This window comes from Coenobita brevimanus, chromosome 107, assembly GCF_032717465.1.
Source record: "Coenobita brevimanus isolate Jiangsu-jjx chromosome 107, ASM3271746v2, whole genome shotgun sequence".
Lineage (NCBI taxonomy): Eukaryota > Metazoa > Arthropoda > Malacostraca > Decapoda > Coenobitidae > Coenobita > Coenobita brevimanus.
This window is the reverse complement of record NC_137060.1, coordinates 17,503,733-17,527,916: the sequence shown is the minus strand read 5'-3', so window position 1 is coordinate 17,527,916 and position 24,184 is coordinate 17,503,733. Positions and strand designations below refer to the sequence as shown.

The following is a 24,184-nucleotide window of genomic DNA, read 5'->3' as shown; positions in this document are numbered from 1 at the left end:
TTTCGGCACAAGGTGAAAGGCTTGATCGACAGGGAGGAGCCTCACTCTCGGTCAAGTCTATAACGCTGACGAAACTGGCCCTATTCTATCGCTCGGTGCCAACGAACACTCTCGCCGATGAGACGGAGAAGCGTGTACCTGGCCGCAAGCTTTCTAAGGAACGGATATCTGCTTTGTGTTGTGCCAATGCTAACGGCATGCACCGGCTTAAGCCCGTTATTGTTGGCCGTGCAAAGCAGCCTCGGTGCCTTCGTGGGGTGATGGATGTCCTTCCTGTCGTATGGTACCATTCTTTGAAAGCATGGTTCACAGCTGTGATTTTCAAAGACTGGTTTCACCATCACTTCGTCAAGGAGGTCATACATTACCAGACGAAGACACTGGGAATTCCTCGCGACCAGGTAAAGGCTCTCCTTCTCCTCGACAATGCACCTGCCCACCCGTGCGACAAGGACTTGGTTGCTGAGAATGGCCGTATTAGGTGCATGTTTCTGCCACCTAATACGACTGCTCTCATTCAACCAATGGACCAAGGAGTGATCGTGGCAACAAAGCGCCTGTACCGTCGGAAGTTCCTGGACGAGGTGATGGTGGTTCTCGAGGACGAGGGACGAGCGCAGGGAAGGACGTGACACTCGAGAGCAAGCGGACTTTGGAAAACCTTTCGCCGCTACAACATCAGAGTCTGCGCTGTACAACTGGGCTAGTGCATGGAAGGAAGTCCCTGTGAAAACTCTTGAAAATGGTTGGTCTCGTCTGCTTCTCGGAACAGATGTGGAGTACGATTTCCTAGGGTTTGACGTGGATGACTTCCATGCACGGCTACGTACTGCACGGCGAGCGATGTTGATGTGGACCGATGTTCGTGAGTGGTTGGACGACGACGAGCGATCCTGGGTATCAGACGTTGTCTGATATCGAGATCGCGTCTTCGGTTGCTGGTGTCAGTCCCGAACTTGAAGATTCCGACGACAGAAGGCGATGATGATGCAGACTCCGCCCAGCAGGACACTACTCCAGCCATCCCCAAGCTGAGCGCACTCCGGGAACATCTAGAGTTCGTCCTAGACTACCTGGAACACCCGGACTGCGACAGGGAGATGGGGCCCTTGGGACTCGTGGAGGAAGTGCGTGCTTTCCGGCAGCGCATCATCAATCGCCAGAATCGTCGGGCCTTGCGTCAGTCAACGATTGACAGTTTTTTCAGGCCCGTGACCCCCGCTGTGCCAAGCCCTGGTTCCACTCCGTTGCCTCCCCAAGACAGGCCCTCATGCTCCGAGCCACAGCCCAGCACATCAGCTACAGTGGAGTCACCGCTCGACGTGAGTTTGCGGCTGTCTTCAGAGTCTTCTGTAGTCGGTACGCCATCACCACTACCCACCGATGCACCCCTTGGACGCCTGCCAGTGATACTCTCGGGCTCTGACAGTGAATAAACAGCAAGAACTTCTCCACTAGACCACACGGGAATTTTGAGTGTTGTGCAGTGAAAAAAACGGTGTGTTGTGTTAAGGTTTTCAAGTTGGGAGAAAAGACTAAGTAGAAAAGAAATTTAACGTAACTAACCTTCTTTGTTTTGGCTTTGGAAACTTAAAAAACTTGGGAAAAGTTAATGTGCAACACTTAAATTTAATGGAACATTATTTGGACTAAAGTGAACACTGTGAAAAGAACGGACTTCTGTGTGTTAGTGACTAAGTTCAGTGCAAGACTTCAGGAAGAGTGTAGTGCAAGTGCTTCAGGAAATCGTTCTTACTGTCAGAGTCCGAGAGGAGGCGGTTATTCATCGAGGTGGCCAGGGACTTGCTGTAAGTAGCCAAAATGTTTCATGTTGTACTATTTTCCATACTATATTTACCAGAATGTTTCATATTGTATTTTTTTCCCATACTATACTTACCAGAAAGTGTCATACTGTACTTCTTTCCATACTAAACTTACCTCATGCATGTGCAGTAGGAATGTGTTTTTCAGAGTTCGGTTAGGTTCGGTTAGGTTAGGTTCGGTTAGAGTCCATAAGTACCAGAATGTTTATTAATGTATGAACATACTTCTAAACCCACATTTTATGTGTCTATTGCATTTATTTCAGTCATTTATGTGCCTTATTGGTGTGATTTGGGTGTTAAATAGGTGCTATGCATGTCCGGAGGGAGTTGTATAGGTGTTTCTCTGTGTTAGGGTCCGTAAGTACAAGTCCATAAGCTGGGGCCCAATATCCGGACAAAACCAATATCCGAACCTACCGATGGCTCTATTGATCCGGATATTGGAGTGATTACTGTATATATATATATATACATATACATATACATATATATATATATATATATATATATACATATACACATATATATATATATATATATATATATATATATATATATATATATATACAATCCCAGTTAACCGGGTGGCTTGGGGAATTTACCTTCCCGGTTACAGATTTTTCCCGTATTTCTGATTTTCAAGTCAAATCTATACAAAGGCTATCACAGCAGTAAATACAGTTCAGGTACTCACCAGTCACATTAGGGGTTACACTAAGAGATTCCGCCTGAAAAACTGCCTTGTAAACACACACCATGGTCATAACGCACGTGTGCAATGTCTAGCAACTTGCAGTACTGCAAATTACACCAGTCCATTGTTTACCGAATTACTGTATTCATTATATGTACTGTACTCATAAAAATTGAAAAATAAAATAAAGAAATAAAAGCTTGAACATTTATTAGTGAACTGATGATGTGTTAAGACTGCACTGTAGAATTATCACAACACTTGTGCCCTCACGTGAGTTTGTTTACGTTTCCGACTTCTTCTTCTTCCCTACCTGACCTCCATCACTCCACCCCTCACCCGCCACTCAGCTGTTTTGCAGAAAATAAAATAAATGATGTACGTATGAAATGGAGGCATATTATTTATTTTTCTTCCAACAAAGTAAACTTTCATTCCTATTAACATTTATATTCAGCCATTAGTGTTTTATAATGTTCGCCTTTTTCAAGTCTGTTGCATATGTCCAGCTTCTGTTTCAAGGTAAGCACGATACGCTTTACGTTTAGTTTGCACTTCAGGCATTTTGGAGTGTACAAATTACCGTCTATCAGAGGAACACAACAGCAAAAGACCTTGTTTACTGTCTGGTGGCAAAACGCAGACTGGTGATTTTTGGAGGGTGTGGAGGATGACTGAATTCAAGTAGGGGAAAGAGGGGGAGAGGAGGGGTGGTTAAGAGGATTTGCTAGGGATTTACATCAGCCGGAAATGCCTTCACCTCGCTTTGTCTGACTTCCCCAGCCTCACGTGACACAATCAAACGGCGGTTTGGCGGTCCATTCAAATTGGCGCACAGTTATAACTTACTGACATTTTTACCAGCCCTTGAATTTTCCCGTTGTTCTGAGTATTCCGTTTGTCTGGATACCGGATAGCTGGGATTGTACTGTATATATATATACATACATATATATATATATATATATATATATATATATATATATACATATATGTATATATATGTATATATATGTATATATATATATATATATATATATATATATATATATATATATATATATATATATATATATATGTATATATATATATATATATATATATATATATATATATATATATATATATATATATATATATATATATATATATATATATATATATATATATATGTATATATATATATATATATATTTATATATATATATATATATGTATATATATATATATATATATATATATATATATATATATATATATATATACACACACACACACAGTAAAACCTCTACAACTCAGCATAATACATGTGCAAGCCATGCCGAGTTAGCCTATTTGTCAAGTTGTAGGGATGAACTTTAAGTTCCCCCCCAGCACACACACAAAAAAGGAAAAGAATGGAAAAAAATTAAAAGTTTTTACAACAGACAGTAAAAGCTGCCTTACCATGATTCCATGCAGTTGTAGGGTGTATTCCAGGCATGGAGGAGGACTTTTGGTAGTTTTTGGAGGTGTTAGGGGGGCTCAAGATCACTTTTGGACACACCTTTACTGTACTGTACTTGACACTGTACACTATGTAAAGCACAATTAACACTATAAAGGCCATTACTGTAATGTATTTATCACTTGTACTGTACAATACTGGGGAACTAAACACTAAACACTTAAACATTACTGTACAACTCAGCATCTTACCGAGTTTGGGAAATTTTTGCCGACTCTCTTCCTCTCATGTGTGCATTTTTGGGAATTTTTGAATTTTGATTTTTTAAATGAATATTTTGGAGCCTTCCCGAGTTGTAGAGGTTTCCAACTTGAAGGATGACGAATTTTAGAGGTTTTACTGTATATATATATATATATATATATATATATATATATATATATACATACACAGTGTATATACTGTATATATACGATACAGTATACAGTGTATATGCTGCATATATATAGATCATGTATCCCCAACAGTGGTGTTTCTGCATGCATCAATGCGGCTTCGTAACTTGAAGAACAAGATTACCAACAAGGTGGAGAGTCTTGGCCTCAAGCGTACCCCAATGGGTGTCATTCTTGAAGCACTTGGACTGGAGCCTAGCATCATCATGTAGGCAAAATCTTTTTCTCAAACATTTGTAAAACAGAACTTGCATTCTTCATTTGTTTTATACCCCAGTGTTGATATTACTGTATTCTTTTGTGTGGGTTTGGGGCTGGCTTCTTATGTGAAATCTATGAGGTTGGCTTTTTTATCTGTAGACTGCTGGGTCGGCTTGTATATTTTTGTACTGCAGGGTTATCATACTTAAGGTTATACCCCAGTACTGACACTTTTCTGCTTCTATAATATGAAAGTTGGCATTTCTTATATGTCATTGTTGGCACACTTTATATGTTACCTGTTAAGAAGGAATGCTACATTATCTATATGTTGATGTGTATTTCCTAAGGCTGTATGGTATACTTCCCAAGGCTGTTTCATAGCTGCTTTCTGCTGGGAACTTTAAACTGAAGTTAAGATGAATTTGTGTTGTATTTCAGATAGCACCTCCTTGTTTGAGGGGTAAGAATTTGCTGAATTAAGTGCCATGTTTGCATCATATCTATTTTGACAGGATACGCTCAGTATTTTTTCATTTTCTTTCCCTTTTTTTTTTTTTTTTTTTTTTTGTCATAATTTTTAGTTGTTTTGGAGCTGAATAATAAATTCTTTTATTATAAGGGGAGAGTTATGGTGGCATTTTCATTGGTAGAAGGTTGAAATACATTTTTCTTGTGGGTTCTTTGGTTTTTGTAGCTGCCATGTTTTCAGTTGATGTTTGGTGATTTTGGTATTTGTTGTTACAGTAACCCCCTACCTTTTATAACTAATTATTATTATTTTTATTTTTATTTTTATTATTTTTATTACTTTTAATTAGTAACAGTCTGTATTGTCTGCCGTACTGCTCCTCATTCCTTGTAATGGTGACAATAGCCCATGCAGATTTGAAACTCTAACATCCATGGACATTTAATGTAACTGAGCTACTTTTCATGCTGCACATCCTGTATTTGAACTTTCTTAATATGTGTACAATATGATTAGTTTTCAAATTTTGTACACAAATTTAAACTGCTCCTGCTGATGATGTTAATAACAGAAAACTCCTGAATGGTGAAATACACTGATTATAGCTTGTGTGGCTTTATGTACAGGTACTGTATTCATTTTACCCCTAACTGGTCAAAATTGTCTTCTCTATATTGCATGTTGAGCTATAACAATATATAAAAATTAGAATATAATACTACTTGTGGAGAAGTGCTATGGAAATGATGTAGGGCTGTTGCCATGTCTTTCTGTTATGGAGCTACCTAAAATAAGCTTCAAATGGCCAAAAATTTGGGCCAGGTTAGTGTGAAAATAGTATACAGTGTACAGTCATTATCTGTACCTTATGCTCACTCTCTTCCCATTCCCCTAGTTTAAAGGAAGTCATAGCCAGTGTTTTAGAGAAACAAAGATCAGTTGTTAATAATTCAAAGCTTTCATAGACAACATGAGTAACTGTAATTGCAAACTGGTCTTTTACCATTCTAGCAAAGCTGCAAACCTCTTTTATACAGGTCTCCATTGTGTGTGAAACCTTAGCTATGACATCCTTTCAGCCATGGATAGAGATAAAGGGCAAGAGAAAATATGACTCATGAGAGTATCAGAGGAATATTCTATCAGCTACAGTTTCAGCTTGTTTTAAATTTTCAGGAAGTAATAAAAGGAAATTGGGTTAAAATGTATAGTAAACCCATAAGCAGAATGCTGTAATATAATGGCAATGAAGAGAATTTCCCAAAACTTTAAGCCATTACAACTGGTCAGTCATACATTAGGTAATATGGGTATTTTTAAGTATTTGGTTTCCATAGTCATAAAGAGGCCAGTGTTAATATAGGTATTGGATGAAGCCATATCCATTGTAGCTTTTCATGTTTTGGGAGGTTGCCCAAAGCATTCTGCATCAGAAATTTCCCTTGCAGAGGTAAGGAACATGAATGAGTACCTATCTGGAAATTTGTTACAAGGTACTGAAATTTGTTACAAGGTACTGAGTTGAAAGTAGATAATTATCTGTATTGCTTACTTAGTCCTATGAGGTAAGTCCTGCTCCTTTTCTCAAGATGGCATGATTAAATTTGAAGATCATAGAGAAGACATAAAGTTTGGTAACGTTTTCATTTGAGGGTTGTCCCTGTTTTAACCATCTTAAGGTAGTGAGTCACACATATTAAAATATGTATTTTTAGGATATTCTGCCATTGACATTGAATTGTTTCCTCAGTGTTAACTCCTTGTGTCCATATTATTTAATAACAGTCAGGCTGAATTCAAACAAGCTTTTAAGATTTTTCAAGGAGCAGGGTCTCCCAAGCCTAATTTTGATCCATCCAGTCATACATGAGGATTTGTGTGATAACTTCTCTACATTTTGCTGAGAGTTTGTGCATGATGCAGTTTTGACATCAGTCTACCTTGTGTAATGTGAGGGGTTGGCACAAAAGTGTTTTTTCTGCCAGTGCGTAGGAAGTAGCATTAAGGAATTATTGACAGTACTACCAAAATGTAAGTTGTGTGTGATCATATGTATTAGTGTGTTCTGTAGTTCTTTCATTTTCTAGGACCTCATCATATAGGTATTGATAAATATTATTTTTCATACTTCAGTTATGTGGTTCTAGAGATTTTTGAAGTACAGTAATGGTGTAATACTGTAGTATCTCAGAATAAGATCCTGGTGTTGTACAGAGGAAAAATCATTTTAAAGAGGCCAAAGTTTTGAGTACTGTGATATAATTTAGTTTTCTTGCATCAGAAGTTCAATAATCAAGAGTTGTGATAGTGCGTGGATTAAATATGGTTTTAAGATGCAATGAAATATTGCAGTTATAAGTGCGAGCACGTTGCGGCAGACATCATGCGAACATTCCTCAATTTAGAAAAACGTATAGAAGGGGAAGTACAGGAATGCATATCGACTGTGAATAGAAGGTAAGGTGAATGTGTAAAACAACGCTGACATGTCCCAAACACAGTAAAAAATTGAGCAGTTTTAGTTGGTGGTGGTTAAATTTACAGAGAACCTGAAAGGGCAGCACTGTATATTGTAGTAGGATATTGTATTAAGTAATTATTGCAGATAGTAACTGCATGACCTGCTCAGACAAATTCCATTGTTATGTAATTTGAATATTCTTTTATGCCAAATTATTTTGTTATCTGACTGGTGGATTGGTAAATGTAAAATTACTGTACCTGTACCTATCAGGTGGAACCAGGATTCTGGTGGCTTGAATGGTGAATGAATGTGTGTGTGGCCCATTTCATTGGGTATGTTTGGGGGACAGGATGACATGGAGGCGATTTGTTTGTGGCCACCCCAAACAGGATTGAGGCGTCTGGCAATAGATAGATAGATAAATGTTGTTGATTACTTCTTCCATTGGATTGGGCAAACTTGGGCCATCTGGATGTTAGTACTCCTCACCCTGCCTGAGGGTGGGAAAGGAGGTCTGGATGATGATGATGATGATGATAATAATACGTCTTCCACTGTTGTATTCTTTTCCTTCTTAGCTTTGCACAATGCCAGTGTCATAACTAGTGGGGTAAATCTGAGGTGTGAATATTATTGCCTTTTATGGCTTTGTGAATGCTACCTCGCCCCACCAGAAAACAAGCAAAAAAAAGAAACAGGATGCTGATCTTATTTCAGCATAGAAGATACGCTTCTTAGCCATCCATCCATTCATCATGCAATCCTATGTTGTCCAATGAGGAGCATAGGAGCCTGGGGCTAGGTAAGTTGGTCCTGACATTTAAGATGAGAGTGACCAGCCCCACTCATCCCTGGGTGGCATTGAGGTAAATCAATGTTTTGTTTACAATCTAACTCCTGAGGGTGTTGAGTTCGCAGTTCTCTTTCCTGATACCCTTTATCGCTTTAGCTTAACTGTTATTACTGTAGTTTTATTTTACACAACGGCTCCCATTATACAATGGAATATCCGTAGTTTTACCACACATCGGCTGGACCTCCGGTTTTTAATTTCTCAATATAACCCACTGATTTTCTGCCTACAAGAGACATGCCTCACCCCCCCCCCCATTCCGTCTTATTTATATCTGAGTCAACCCCATTCCCAGTATGATACCTGTCTCATGATACATATTGATGTTCCTTATCAAAACCTTTCTGTTATGACTACTATCAAATGTACCTTCGCCAGGGTGTTTCTGTCTCAGTGGGTTATAATGGTCCCACTGTGTTTTTCTTCTTCAGTACCTGACCTCGATCAACTTTTACATGACGTACCCCCTTCTATCCTACTTTTAGGTGATTTTAACTGTCAGAACCCCCTCTGAGGTGACTGTTTTAACTGCACGTGGGCTCTCCTCGGAGGATTTCCCCCTTGCCCATGATTTTTACATTTTTAACTCTGGTTCCCCAACCCATTTTTACAGCCATACTCAAACTTTCTTTGCCACTGACCTGTCCATCTGCACTCCAATGATTTCCTTGGACTTCACTTGGTCAGTCCTGAATGATTATTGTGCCACGAACCATTTCCCAGTCCTCCTAACCCCCACGTCTTACTGTCCGGTCCCCGGCCCTCCTCAATTGCGCTTTGATAGGGTAGATTGGGCAACCTTTACGTCCTAGGTTGTTCCTCCCACTCTCCCATGATCCCACTGCTTTGCTTTCCTGTTTCCGTGCCTTTCTTCATACGACTGCCCATGCCTCTATTCCGCGTACCTCCCGTCCTGTGTCATTGAAATGTGTGCCATGGTGGAATGACCAATGCACTTCAGCTCTCCAGGTCAAGAGGACCAGGTGGAAGAGCTTCCGCAGGAAAAAAGGCACTTCGTTGGAGATCCAAGCTTTTATAATTTTTCAACAAGCTAATGCCCTTCTTCGCCATACAATCTGTCGAGCAGAAAAGGATAGCTGGATGTCATATGTCTCTACTTTCATCTCGGACACCAATTCCACGGATATGGTCCTGCATCAGGAAAATAGCAGGTAAATGGTCACCTACCCCGACTCCAGTCCTCACCACCAATGATGGAGCCATAGGCGATGCTTTTCAGGTTGCCAATATTCTGGGTCACCATTTTAGCCAGATTAGCAATGGGTCCCATCTCCCCCCTACATTTTTAACAACCAAAAGGCATTCAGAACAGATGCCCTTACAGTTCACACTGTCGTCAGATGCAGCGTACAATGCCCCTGTCTCCAACTTGGAACTCAAAGCAGCTCTAACTGCTTGTGGTTCTACCTGTGAGGGACCTGACGGTGTACACTACGACTTGATAAAACAGCTGTCCCAGACAGCCCTTCTCTTTCTGCTTAGAATATGTAATGAATGGAGACGGGCCCACCTCCTATCATTCCTTAAACAGGGCAAATCTGGGTCATCACCTGGAGATTATCGCCTTATTGCTCTTGCTGTCTAAGCAAACTCATGGAATGTATGGTAAACTCTTGCCTAACATGGCATTTAGAATCACGTGGTGCGATCTTGTCCTTACCATATGGTTACTGCAAGGGGCGGAGTACCCTAGATCCCCTGATGAGGCTAGCAACCTTCATCCGACAAGCCTTCACTAACTCAAAGGTGGTCATAGCAGTGTTTTTTTTATCTCAAAAAAGTCTGATGATACAGTCTGTAAGTATAACATTCTCCGTGTCCTACAACACTCTTGGAATTATTGGCAGTTGAGTACACCGCTTCCCGTCTGATCAGCGAAGTTAAGCAACGTTGGGTCTGGTTAGTACTTGGATGGGTGACCGCCTGGGAACACCAGATGCTGTTGGCATCCCTACTTGTCAAGTGGGGTTGGTGGAGGATTAGTGCCCCTCCCTGTAAAACAATTAACTCTAAGCCCTTGGCCACCCTGTCTGGGATACATGGCGTCTGGCAATGAATGAATGAATGAATGGGTGTTTTCTTACAGAACTTTCTTTGTGACCGAACCTTCTGTGTATGCCTTTAGAATGTCTTATCCCGGTTTTATGTACAGCATGAGTGTGTCCCACAGGGACACACTCTTGCAATGAATGATATCATTTCATCTCTCCCACATGGTGTTCATGCTTCATTGTACATAGATGATTTTGTTATATATGCAGCTGGAGTGGATGTCTTGGCCTTACGAGCCCTACTTCAATCAGCTATAGATGCAGCTGCAGGGTGGGCCACGGATCATGGCTTTAAATTCTCCCCCACAAAATCCTGTGCTATAACTTTTATGACCCGTCATTCAATACCTCAACCCCCTCTTACGCTATATGGTACTCCCCTGCCATATCGTTTGTCAGCCCCTTTCCTTGGCCTTATCTTTGATTCTTGACTGACATGGTCCCTGCATCTCACTTCCCTCAAGACCTCCACTTCCCTCAGATTTTGGTTATTGCAAACTCTCAGTCACGTGTCCTGGGGTGCACCTTGTACAACTCTGCTCCGTCTCCGTCTTAGTTTTGTCGAAGATTGATTATGGCTGTCAGGTTTATGCTTCTGCCTCCTCTTCCTCTCTTCGGTTCCTAGATTCTGTTCACCATCATGGTTTATGTCTTGCATTGAGTGCTTTTTGCTCCACCCTGGTTGCGAGCCTGTATGTCGAGTTGGGTATACCCACTCTGTCCTCCAGACATGACAAGCTAACTCTCCGGTACCACATTCGCTTTCTTCAACACCCATCTACAGGTTTCCCTTCCTCAGTTACGCACCTCTCCCCTCATTTTCAGCCCTCGTTAGCTTCATCTTTTCCATGTAGGGTGTCTAATTCACTTGCATTCCTTTCTTTCCTCGCTATTTCAGTTCTTCCTCTGCGAGGTTCTGTGTTCCCGACTTGGCTTCTTCCTCGCCATACTGTTTGTGGCGCCCTGCTTTCTCGCCCAAAGTCCTCTTCCACCCCACAGGAACTCTATCATCATATTATGGATCATATGCGTTGTCACTCTTCAGCGACCTCAGTGTACACAGACAGCTCTTAAGTCTTCTGTGGGCTCAGGTTTTGCTGTTCTTTTCACAGACCATATCTATCAGATCTGCCTTCCATCAGTTGCCAGTATTTTCACTGCTGAACTGCTGGCCATTGTACATGCCCTTCATGTTATATACCGATCAACTTTACACACTTTTGTTATTTTCACAGATTCACTTTGTGCACTACATGGTATTCGGTCTATCCCCGGCAGTAACCTGCTAGTGTTGGAGATACAGGAATGGTTGTTCCGTATTACCACCAGATTGAAGTCTGTCTCCTTCTGTTGGGTCCCAAACCATGTTGGGTTACCAGGTAATGAGAGGGTTGACTACCTGGCACGTACAGTTGTCACCTTTTACTCTGTCACACCTCATCCTGTCCCAGCAACTGATTGTTTCCCGATTGTTACCTGTCTCCTTATCCAGCAGTGGCAAGCAGAATGGACGTCTACAACTGATAACAAACTCTGCTTCATCACACAGACTGTCATTCCTTGGCAGTCGTCGTCCGATCGCAACAGGCGTTGGGAAACAGCCCTAGCCCATCTGCGCCTTGGCCACACGCGGATCACACATGGCCTTCTAATGTCAGGAGGCACTCCTCCGATCTATCAATGTTGCTAGGTTCCAATCACGATCCACCATCTTTTGCTTGATTGCCCTCGGTTCCATGCCGTGCACAGACGTACTCTCCTGTTCCTTTGCTCCCTTGGACGTCCCCCTACCTTAACCAATCTTCTTGGTGAATCCCGTATGTTTCCCATCACGCACCTCATGCGCTCCTATCTCAAACCCGTATTTTGCCTCGCATTTAGTGTCTTCCCCTCTTTCCCCTCTACCTTTATTCCACTATGGCATATCCGTCATTTTTTATGCAGCGGTTTTAGTGCCATATAGTTCTCCTGGGCTTGTTGCTAGTCCTTCTTACTTACTTTATCGCTTTAGCCATCCTGTTTGTGTGAGTATTTTAATAGCTGAGTTGTATTCCCTTTTCTTTGTGTTGCAGTTTTTATATTCTCTGATTCCTCTAGTGCTCTGTCCCTTCTTCAGTCACCTGCTACTTCTCACCCTCTAGTCCTTCATATCTTGGAATGGTTGTTCAGTATCTTTTCTCATCGTAAATCAGTCCAGTTCTGTTGGGTCCAAGGACATGTAGGCATCGCAGGCAATGAACATGCTTATCAGTTGGCCCGCACAGTTGTTGCCAGGGATGCCTCCCCTTCCTTACTCATTCCAGTCAATGATTTCCTTCCTGCCCTTTTCCTTCATTAAACATTGGTGGCAGTCTTGTTGAGACTCTGTCATTAATAATAAATTCCATGTTGTTTAACTGTCATTAATAATAAATTCCATGTTGTTTAACTCTGTCATTAATAATAAATTCCATGTTGTTTAACTCTATTTCTCCCAGGTTGACTCTTTGTCACCGTATAGGTGGGAGACTCCTTTAGCTTGTCTTAGAATTGGTCATACTAGACTTGCCCACTCTGATGTCTGGTGGCCACCCTTCCCTCTGCAGTCATTGCAATACCATCCTCTCCCCACGCCACATTTTCCTTGATTGTCCTCTTTACGCTGTACAGCGATGTATTTCTTTTCCTTTCTTGTCTCACCTTCACCCTCTCCCCCTTCTTGCAGACTTCCTCCGAGAATCACCATATTTTTCCTTCCGTAATATCATATCCTTCCTTACCTCTGTTGGTCATCTTTCTGACATCTGATTCCTTTTCGTACTTCAGTAGCCTCATCTGTAATATGATGTACTGTACTTCTTCCATTGACCCATTTCTTTCATCACACCACATCTGTGCTCCTGGCCTGCCCAGCGCACACAACTTGTAGCTGATGATCCGGTTTTGTGCTGGATTTCGGCACTAGGTTTTCATTGTTCTTCTTTTTCAAACTACAAACCAGCTCTTGGAACCAATGAAGGTCTTTTAGTAGGAGAGCAACTGTGTACTTTTCAGGATCTTTTTTCAGGGTGAACAGTTTAGTACATCTGCCTACCCATCAAAAAAATATGAGCAGGCCATCCTTTACAAAATACTTGTAAAGGAAGAAACAGTACTAGCAAATGGATTTTCTGCAATGTTTACTGTGTCTTAAAACTGTACTGTATGTATATGTCATTATTATGCTTTCATTTAAAAGACAGTACTTTTGAAGTGAGAACATTTTTTGGCATTGTAGAATCAGTCCTAGACTTCTTATTAAGTTGTGTAAAAGGCCAAATAGCCAATCTCATATTATCCCCATGAATATGTTGGGGTTTTAGGGTAGGTTATATGTTTAGTTAGATCACCAGCCACCTTCCTATGTTGAAATTGCATAATTGAAAAGGGTAGTGGGAAACTAATCTACCCTCAAATTCAGTGGACTGTAGTGGCCTAGCTTCTGGCCACTAAACTTTGGATGGGGTAATATGGGACTGGCTCTTGTAGATTAGATTTAAACAGAATCGTGAAATAAGACATCCCAATTGCTCATGAACGTAGAACTGTAGGGGTGAAGTCTTGGATAGCCAGGCATTATTAGGTTCACTCTTTATGTATAAGCTAACACAGGCAGATTTTGTCTTGTGTATCAGCCTTAGGAAGTCAGTATCTAGCAGATGTGGTTGCCAAGATTTTAGGAAGATGAAGCAAGGTAAAAGTTGGTAACTTTTGCTGACACAGAGAACACCCCATGTGAACATGGGTGAGCAATGAATAAGTATGTGGTGGTAAAAAATATGTGTAGCATTAGTGGAGAGCAGAAAAGAGAAGTCTGTAACCTGTTAGCAATGGTTGCTGTTAACACTGTACAGATGAAAGGATAAAGAGGAAAAGAAAACATTGTTTATTAATCTGGAAAGTCAGTCGAGGAAGCTTATTGGTAGTTTAAGGAAATATTCTAGCTCCTCTTCCTTATTGATTTATTTAGCATATAGCTTCTTAATGCTTTTCAGTAAAATACCTTTTTTGTATTTTTTCATTCTTGTTAACAACATGAGGATGTTCATCATCTATTTGATTTTCAAGTTGAAGGAGCTAAATTAAGCATTTACTAACCCCCATACTGTACAAAAAAAAAAAAAAAAAAAAAAAACTTAGCAGTGTCAAAGTGTTTGTTTTGTTGACTCTAGTAAAGTTATAAAGTCATTTTTTTTACCAAAATGGTAGTTTGTGTCCACAGTATGCAATAATAGCATCTTTGTACTGTACAGTACAAGAAAATTGTATCCTAGTACTCTACAGTACAAGAGAATGTTTATTTTGTATTCAGAAATAAGTGGTTAGGAAAAAGTGTTAGAAAGCCTTCTAAGATGGTTTGTCACATAACTGTTTGATCAGTGAATTTTTTTTCTTTCCCTCCTCACTTCTTATCTTTAGATGTTTCATCAGCACTCACATATTGCAAGTTAGGAGATCCTTGGTGTGCTCATCCTTTACTCCTCAGCTGTATGACTTTTTTCTTTTGAAGGCTGTGGTTCAAGTATGCAAGGTAGAACTTCCTGGATCCTAACCCAAATGAGAAACTTCAACCCATCACCGAAGATGAAATAGATTGGAGCTCTGATTTATGAGCATGAATTTCTAGATTTTTAAGAAACTTAGTTTCATGGTGCATGTTATATATATTTGCTATCATCCACATACTAGGAAGGGAAGGCAAAAACAAACTTCCTTTATTTCATTATGACTTCTCTGTAGGAGTAAAGCACGCCACTTCTTGTTTGTGTATTGAGAAGAGTTAATTATTTTCACGATGGCATGTAGCCTTTCCTTAATGATTATCCTGCATTTTGTATACCTGAAAAGTTTAAAATAATGTGCCTTGTTAAACAATTATATATAAAATCAGAACACTGCTCATGCATCAAAATTTTTTTTTTTTTTTTTTTTTTTTTTTTTTTTTTTTTACATCTCCCATGAGGGAGTAAGGCACTAGAGATGATAATGATAAGTTTAGAAATAAAGTTTCCATTATTGCTTAATTTTAGCATGTGTTCAGTTGTAAAAGGGACATTATAAGAAGGGTAGGAATGTTCAAATAATATTTGCCCAGTACCTTCACTTAACCAAAGCAGAATAAAATGTGGTACCATAGTTATAAAAACTAGAGAAATTTGTCCCCTGACAAAAGAGGTTAAACACTTGAATCAGAATAATGCATGATCTTTGATGGTACCCTGCATGCTTTTAAACCCATGAAGAACAACTTATATGGAACTTGTGGGTGGTTAAAAAAAAAAGAAAAAAAAAAAAAATGTATTTTCCACTCATTTGAAGGAAACTTAAGTGACTGCCTGGGGTAGGGTGGCTCAGTGATAAAGCATAGGACTCGGAACTGGGGGGTCGTGAGTTTGAGCCACGCTTGGTAACTGCCATGCCGGGAGGGGTAGCGCCTTCCTGTCACCTAGCAGGGCTATATGATCTAGTAAGGTCTAGCTTGGGGGAATATTTCTCTTTCCCATCAGTGATTGCCAAGTATAACCAGCAGTTGTACAGTTGTTGTTGATCATCATCATTCTGTTTGCCCAAGCAGACCCATCAAGTGCAGGCAAGCAGTGATCCCTGCAGTGCTGTCTCCCTTGGAGTGAACTGATGTTCCCTTGTGGCTGACAGCATCCTGTCACAGTGAGGCCTGAGGATTACTGTGGAGGTTTGGTTCCTGAATGGACACTGCATTTGTTTCCATTCTGTTAACAGGGGCACCATTGCAGGCCCCATTTCACTCCATAATTTGGTTACAGTACAGTATATGGTTACCACCCAGCATTGTAAATAGTTTCCTGGGTTTCAAGAATCTATTAGGCTTGTCACTCAGTGTAGAACAACTAGAAGTGGAAAGAAGACCAATAAAAAATGACAGGAAGGAAAAGAAGTACAGTAGGAGGAGAGCAAGTCACAGATGGAATGAGAAAGGGGAAGGAAGAAACAGGTAGCACTCCATAAGTCAGTGGATTATGGTTGCCACCACCTATCACCTAGTTGTATAGTATTAGTACTTGTATGTCATTGAAGATAACATCACTTCCACTTTTGATGTTTGGGTACTCTTACTACAAGGAAGTGAGGCACAGTATTGATTTTGCACTTTACCAGCAAACACATTTGTTAATGAAGATTATGCACAATGTATAGCATTTTTTTTTTTTTTTTTTTTTTTTTTTTTTTTTTTTTCAAATGCAGTATTTGGGTGAAATATGACAGGAGCAGCAAAAATGTCTTCTCGGATACTCCATTTGGATAAAATACGATGACAGTACGTAGATTGCAAAAATGAAAACCAGTATATACCATACCAACTGTGGAAAGTATTGTACAGTACAGTATTTACAAACATGTTATGTAAGCATATCCAGGATGAAGGGGAGTGTACCAGTAGTACACATGTTATGCATCATCGTCCCAGAGAGTTGAGAGGAAGATGGGGGTATAAAAAAAAATGTTGACCTTTCATACTCTCAGTCTTACATAACAGACACTGGCACAACTTTGGGGGAGAAGTGTTGGGGCATGTGACCTCCCAGTTTTCAGCAGACCAGTGATTACTGTACTTGCAATAAAAGAACAGTGTTTACCAAAATACATACAACAAACATCCTTCATAAATGGTGCCACAGAACTGTTTCAGTGAGAATAGGGATTTGGTTATAAATTCTAAGGAATTCAAACCTGGGGTGTTTCCACCAGGAATTTAGTCCCCCTCTCCCCTTTTCAAAGTGCTAGATGCAGCCTTGCTGGCATACAGCAAATGGTATACTGTGAATAACTGATGCCTTCCCAAATGGCCCACAGTCAGTTTAAATTATGTAATTACAGTACTTAAAAACCATTTTGCAGCGCCCTTTACCCCTCCGTGGCTGCCAGTATCAAATGACATTTAGCTGATAAATGGCCGCAGGTGTCGTTTGAACACAGCCTATAAAAGACAGTGAAAATTTTGGGGAAGTGAATGAACATTCTTAACGTCTTCAGACTGACCAACACTACACCCCCATACATCCTATCAAGCAGTTCAGAGCCTGTTGTTGTGATGAGTGGATTTTCTGTTTTTTAGTTCGTGGCCATGCCTAAACAAGCACAACTACACCCATTATCTCAACCCAAACAGAAAATATCATCTTTGTCTTCCCTTGCGAAACATACACAACCACCCTGTTTACAATTATGAATAAATACAGGCATAAGCAAAAAAGTCATGATAATAAGAGAAAGATACATTTTTGTCATGGTATCTTTACCTATTTGCTCAGGTTTTGTTGTACTGGTTTGGATTATTCGAAGACTTGTAGAAAACTGTGAAAACTTTTGGGAAGTGAACAAATATCTAGGACACGAAACTGACCTTCACTTCACGCTCTCACACCTCATTTGTCAGTTCACCACCTGCTGCCGTGATGAGTGGATGTAAGATTTTTTCGCTCATGGCCATGCCTAAACACACACAGTTATACCCATTATCTCGACCCAGACAGAAAATGTCATCTTTCTCCTCCCTTGCAAAATGCGTACAACCACCCTGTTTACAGTTATAAGCAACACAGAGGTAAACAAAAAAGACATGATAATAAAAGAAAAATTAATTTTTGTTTGGTATCTTTACCAATTTGCTCAGATTTGTTGTACTGTTTTGAATCATTTTACATATTCTTTGCCCTTTACAAGCATGACAGGATAGTTTTCCGTGTTCATGTGATGCTTTCGTGGATGGAAAGGCCTCCCTTCCCTTCCTGGTAATCAGCTTGTGCAAGGTGCGAATGGTAGGTCGTCTGGCATTTCAACCCTCACTGTCCAGCCTGTACACTTGAGGGATGACACATATTTCATTTAGGTCTGAAAGCAGAAACTCTCGCCTCCCTTTTCCAACAGACTCCACCACCCAGACTACAAAAATAAGTCGTTACTACCATCAACACAAGAAACACCAAAAAATGCAAATGAATTCATAATATGATTTTTAAAATTCAAACCTTGCATATTATGTACAGAAAAACTTCAAAATACACATATCTAGTTATTTCACACCTTTTCAGCACCATTGACAATGTTTTTGGTTACAAAAAAAGTGCGATGTTGCATCACTGCAATACCTACATGTGACTAGTATCAGCTGCCTAAATTTATGCAACTTCTGCATTCGATTGCACGCCACAGGATGGGTCTAGCAAGCTGAAATTTGCACTGCCAAGTGCATCAGCACTTCCTCTTCAATATGGCAAAGGAAAAAAATCAATTTTCAAAACTTCAGAAAATGGCCCCAGCGTCGGCCAGGGGAGCACACAAAATTCAGGACTTACAGCCACGGAGGGGTTAAACATCATCAGGCTTTATAATCTGCCTCTTTAAAGTGTATTTTGAAATTGCTTGTCAACATAGTTTGTTAAGCCATTTCTGAATACAGTACACCGTAAGTAAGTGTATAGTACAGTATTTTGAGATGATTTAGCACTCTGCATATAACTGTAATTGCTAATAGTAAAACATTGAGTAAGGAGGGCAGGCTGTTCTGTATTTTGATTCTTAAGGGACCTTCTCAGAAATTTTGTAAATGCTGTGAATGGAATGATGTCTAAAATATATACTGTTGTATCTGACTGAGGACGTGGGAGGGGAGTAGGTATCAGACAACCCCAGGGTCCCCGTAGGTACACCTGTGTTATGATTGGAACTGGTATCAGTGTGAAAGAAACTCAGATGACGGTAAATAATCCCACTTCCAACCAGCAAGGATACCTGGTCTGTCTGTTTCTTTTTGTCAGTTATATGTACAGTAAACCCTCAAAGATCCAGACCAATTGGGGCTATAACCCTGTCCGGATCACGAAAAATCCGGATCTTCCAGAAATTATATAAATTTGCTCATATGAAAGAAAACTTATGGTGGTTTAGGTATAACTTAATGCAAAATAAAAACAAACTGTTATTTTTTATATTCATCTTGCCAAAGTGTCAACTGCCTCAGCTCATTGTCCCCTCAAGGCCACGTTCTCCCCCCCCCCCCACATTCACATGTGTGCGCCTCACAAAAGGATACCGGAGAACCGATAAAATTTAAATTAAATTTAATACGGTATAAAATTAATAGGATGGTATAATAATGTGTTCAAATATTTTTTTCATAAATTTTAATTAATAAATTGTGTATCTTGTAGCCTATGTTTTAAATTGAAAATTTGCCAAGAAATGGTCCGGATCTTCACAAAATCCGGATCTTTGAAGCCCGGATCTTTGAGGGTTTACTGTACTTCGTTTTCAAATCTTATTTTGTGGCATTTTTTACTTTTTCATTTATTACTAAAAACTACTGTCCTTTACCTAAAATTAGATATGTTTTCCCTAAACTAAAGTACAGCATGAGATAAATCCTAAAATAATTTTTGTTCATAAAAATTCTTTTCTTTTGCACCTCAATAATTCTCGCTTTTTCCTTTTTTGCTTTTGTTTTTGTAGGTCTCGCACAAGTCTTGATGGGAGTGCCAATATTCTCGACTCATTGTCCAAGATGGCATCGAGCAAGACCAGCTAACTCCCTGAACAACATAGTTAAGTGTTAGTCTTGGTCCAGGTACAATATTTCCTTTACAGTATTTTTGATTGAGAAATTTTGCAAGAGGAGGGAAGATAAACAGAATACTTCATATTATCTTATTGTATCAAGGTCACTGTGTGTAATGGAACTGTTGATCTGTACTCGCTCACTCATCCACATATTATCTCTGCATTCCATAATTTTTTCAGACTGCACTATATTCTTATCACACAATATAGATCTTACCACTGCCTGTAATCTTATCATTCTATCTCATGCCACATAATACTAACCACATTTGTTTTGTTAGCCATGTATTATCACAATCCACATTCTTCATTGCCAATTAGGTTTCCTGCACATCATTATCACTACTCATATGTCAAGCCTCTTACACCAACTGTTCAGAAATATCCAGCTCCTAATGTTTGTCTTACCAGTATTTAATTTCAATTTCTCTTTCTCACTCATTTTTGAAGAGCTTGACTAATTTATTACTGTTACCCACTACCGTTGTGCATGTCTTTTCATTACTTAGTGCCATATGGCCTCTGATGCCACTTGCCAGTTTATTCTTTAATTCAGCTCAGTTCAGTACTGTCTGTCCCATATCTTGCATTGTAGCATTTGTCTTACTACCAGTTTGTTCCACATTGGTCTGTCCCTTTTTGGTACCTTCCACTCTACTCTCATGTCACTGTTCCTCATTTTAAAGCACCATGGAATGATACTAACAAGTTTGATATCAAAGTGATAACTTAGTGGGGGGTTGGTTGTATGTAACCTCTTTATGCATTGTGCAAGGTTGAATTATGATACAGTTCATTAGTTACTGTATTATTTTAGATTAATAGTCTCATAGCTTGCTTATGGCATCAGAAGTACACATATCACCTAAAGCTTGGCTGTTCTAGTTAGTGGATTCTCTGTTACATTAACTTCTTGGTGACCACATGTATAATGTTATCTGTATCATAAATTTTGTTTGAAAGTTTGTTTTCCAACCTGCTGCTGGAAAACACAGTTCAGCTTTTTCATACTTCAGGGTAGGATGGTAACTCTGGATAATTTTTTTCTCATTTATATACCTGAAGGACATACAAGATGGCAGCTATCACGTTGCAAGTACAGTATTGACAGAATTGGGGAGATTTTGGCTTGTACTATCCAGACACATCATGAATGGCGCAAGTGGTTATAAAATTTTTTAAATTTCTTTTACATAAAAGGACTCTACCCAAGAAATTTGTTATAATCCGGCTGAAAAGGTTCAGGCAAAGTCAAACTTGGTTGAACTTCCTTAGATAAATGTGAAAGGTTTGGGGTAGATTACCAATAGGTCCTACAATCACATCTTGATCCTTCAATGATGTCTTGATAAAAAGTTTAACAGAATACCTGTTAACTTGTTTCTTGCTGAATATCATGTTGAGTTGTAATCTTGTGGGGCAGGAGGCACGAACCCTCTTGTCATTGCATTTATGGATGATGCCTGTTGATATTATCTAGGTTATTGATGTGTCAGTTTTCAAAGGACAAATTAATTATTAAAAAAAAATACTAAGGTGTAATATACAAAATAAATCTCTCTGAAAGAAGTGCGAGGAAGTCTTCCAAGCTGATGAAAATATAACCTGTTATATGACAGAAGGAGGTTTGTGCATTCTATTAGGTCTTATCATTATGCTGTTTATTACATATTTTTAATCTGAGGCTGTACACAAAGTATAGTCCTTCCTCCTATAACGCGGCTAATATAGACTGACAACAAGCCACGGTATACAGTACTTTTCCATGTTATGCATTCGATATGTTTTCATTATAAAGGGCTAGCCTAGACTGGACATTTGCTAAAGTCACCCTTTTCACCCCAAATATCAACCAAACCCTCCAAAAAAAAAAGCTACTGACATTCACTCTGGTACTCATTCACAGCAAGTTATTAAAAATACATAACAACGGTTCCTAGATATAAATAAAAAAAAAAAGTTAAGGTCACTGGCTCTGACAGGTAACAGTGCTCTGTACTTCAGAAGTGGGCACAAGGCAGGAGACCACCAAAAAACAATGAAGGACACCCCCTGCGGCTAATGGGGGTATGTATGGATGTGATGTGATGTGATGTGACCAGTCACAGTGTATCGCTCGCCTGATGTCATCACGCGCGACATTTGACTTTCAGTGGGCCTTCTGAGCTCCGACACCTGACAACTCGCCACAGTATATCTGTTTGTGACTGCGGTATATATTTTTTGGTCACACTGCAAGTGACCGCATAAGTCCAGATCCGTGTCATATTGTACAATACCTCGTTATATGAGGATTGACTGTACTTCAGTTATGCTATATAATTAGGTTGAAATCTTTTTTACTATGTTTTTACTATATTTTCTTCAAAACTTCCACACTAATCCCTATGTCGCTCTGTTGAAAGGTGCTCTTAGCCGCAAAGCTAGGGGTGGTTCTTTGCCAGTAGTTGATGGGTCTGCTCAGCCAGAAAGACTGGGTTTGGTCAGCAACAACAACAACAACGTCTCATTAAATGATCTTGAATTGCCAAACTTTTATAGTCTAAGCAGTGGATCTGATAACATGTGTAACTTCAAAAATTATAGTGCCTTGGGTATACAATGTACATACAGTAATATGGTGTGTGATGTAACAGTTTAATTATTCACAAATTCTGTATTGTTCTGATTATGATTATTTACCTTTTCATAATCCAAAGGCTAATTGGTAAGAGTTGTTTTGTTTGGGCAACCCACATACCAGTACTACCCCAGCCTACAAAAACTCAGTCTTATTTGTTTTAGCTTGATGTTAGTAAAGGTCATATGCTTAAAACTTGCTTTGTGAAGGAGATGGCAAGGCCCCATAATATTTGGCCGTAATTTCTGAAGCACATAGTGAAGACTGATTGTGTTTGGTGTGTATATCATTATTTACTTCAGCCTGTACTATTGGGCACAAGCCAAAAATATGAAGTACAGTAATCACTTGCATTCCGTCAAGTCATAAAAGTTAGGGACTTGTCCTCCCCATAACAATTTTACTTTAAGCTTATAGCTATAAGTCGTGACTTAAGCTTGGTTTTACAATATCCAATCGTATGTTTACTATATATAGCCAGAAGGTCTTGATGGTTGTTACATCAGTTCAAGATGGGAAACATGAAGATGAGAAAGAGCTAATAATAAAAAGTACTGTACTCATAAAAATATGCAGCTCCAGAAACACGGGTTTTGTCATGCATCGTAAGCAAAGCTCCTAGTTGTGTATAATCAGCTTTAGAGTGTTAATCTTTATAAAACCATATTTATAAAAGCAGAAAATTGGATTGTCAGTTTTTTTGCTAGCTTGCCCTCCTTCCATATGAATTCAAAACATTGTGTGTATAAGGACAGTTGACTCATTTGAATGTAGAGTGCATTTCAATCTTGAATTCAGCATTTTTTAACTTACTTTTTGTGCTTCAGTATGAGGTTGGAGCAGTTTAAGTTGCCTCGCCGGTGAACAAGTGTAATGAGCAATAACATGTCATTCTGTTATCCCTTGTTCCTCATGTCTCTTATCCCATGCACCTGAAAAATAGAAATAAGTACTATGATGTTATCTTCTGCACTTCATCTACTTTTGTCAAGCATTTAAGCTTATGGATTATTAAGTACTGTACTGTGTTTGTGTCCATTGAGGTTAGCATCATGACGTGAAGGCCGGTCAAGTAGTGATGGGTATTAAAATCTTTAATTCAGTAAATAATTAGGATTCACATTAGCAGTTTCAACATGCTGGGTAACCAAAACAACTACTAGGTTAAGTTTTCAAAGACAAGTACTGTAGTAGGTGAATATTAATAAAAGTTGTAACTAACTGCATTATTTACACATAGTTATGTAAAAAGTAGCACTTGTATGGTACAGTATACCTGTACTGTATTGTAGTGCTGGATGTAAATAGGGAAAACCTTTCAGTAATTTGCACCGTGATTCTAGACTGATATTACATACAGTTATTTTAATAGTACTGTATGATGAATCACTGAAAATAGTGTTATAAAAAAAAAGTGGTGGATCACCTTCCTTCACAGTGACAAGTGTCATAAGAATTTGTGCAT

General features: G+C 39.4%; 1 protein-coding gene and 1 pseudogene across 2 annotated transcripts in view; both read left to right on the top strand.

Moving 5' to 3' along the window:
- The window catches only part of Jwa (PRA1 family protein Jwa), a 77,287-nt gene extending 55,719 nt beyond the window's left edge, over positions 1-21,568 (top strand). Inside the window, exons 3-5 of one of the 2 annotated variants that reach the window (XM_080285532.1) lie at positions 4,498-4,633; positions 7,451-7,555; positions 19,992-21,568. In XM_080285532.1, the coding sequence (XP_080141658.1) occupies positions 4,498-4,633; positions 7,451-7,555; positions 19,992-20,067 (317 nt within the window). In that variant the 3' untranslated portion in view covers positions 20,068-21,568. The remainder of the gene's footprint in view (positions 1-4,497; positions 4,634-7,450; positions 7,556-19,991) is intronic. The other variant, XM_080285533.1, reaches the window with a different exon arrangement.
- On the top strand, positions 10,266-10,384 carry LOC145416855 (5S ribosomal RNA; annotated as a pseudogene).
- Positions 21,569-24,184: the final 2,616 nt, after the last annotated feature.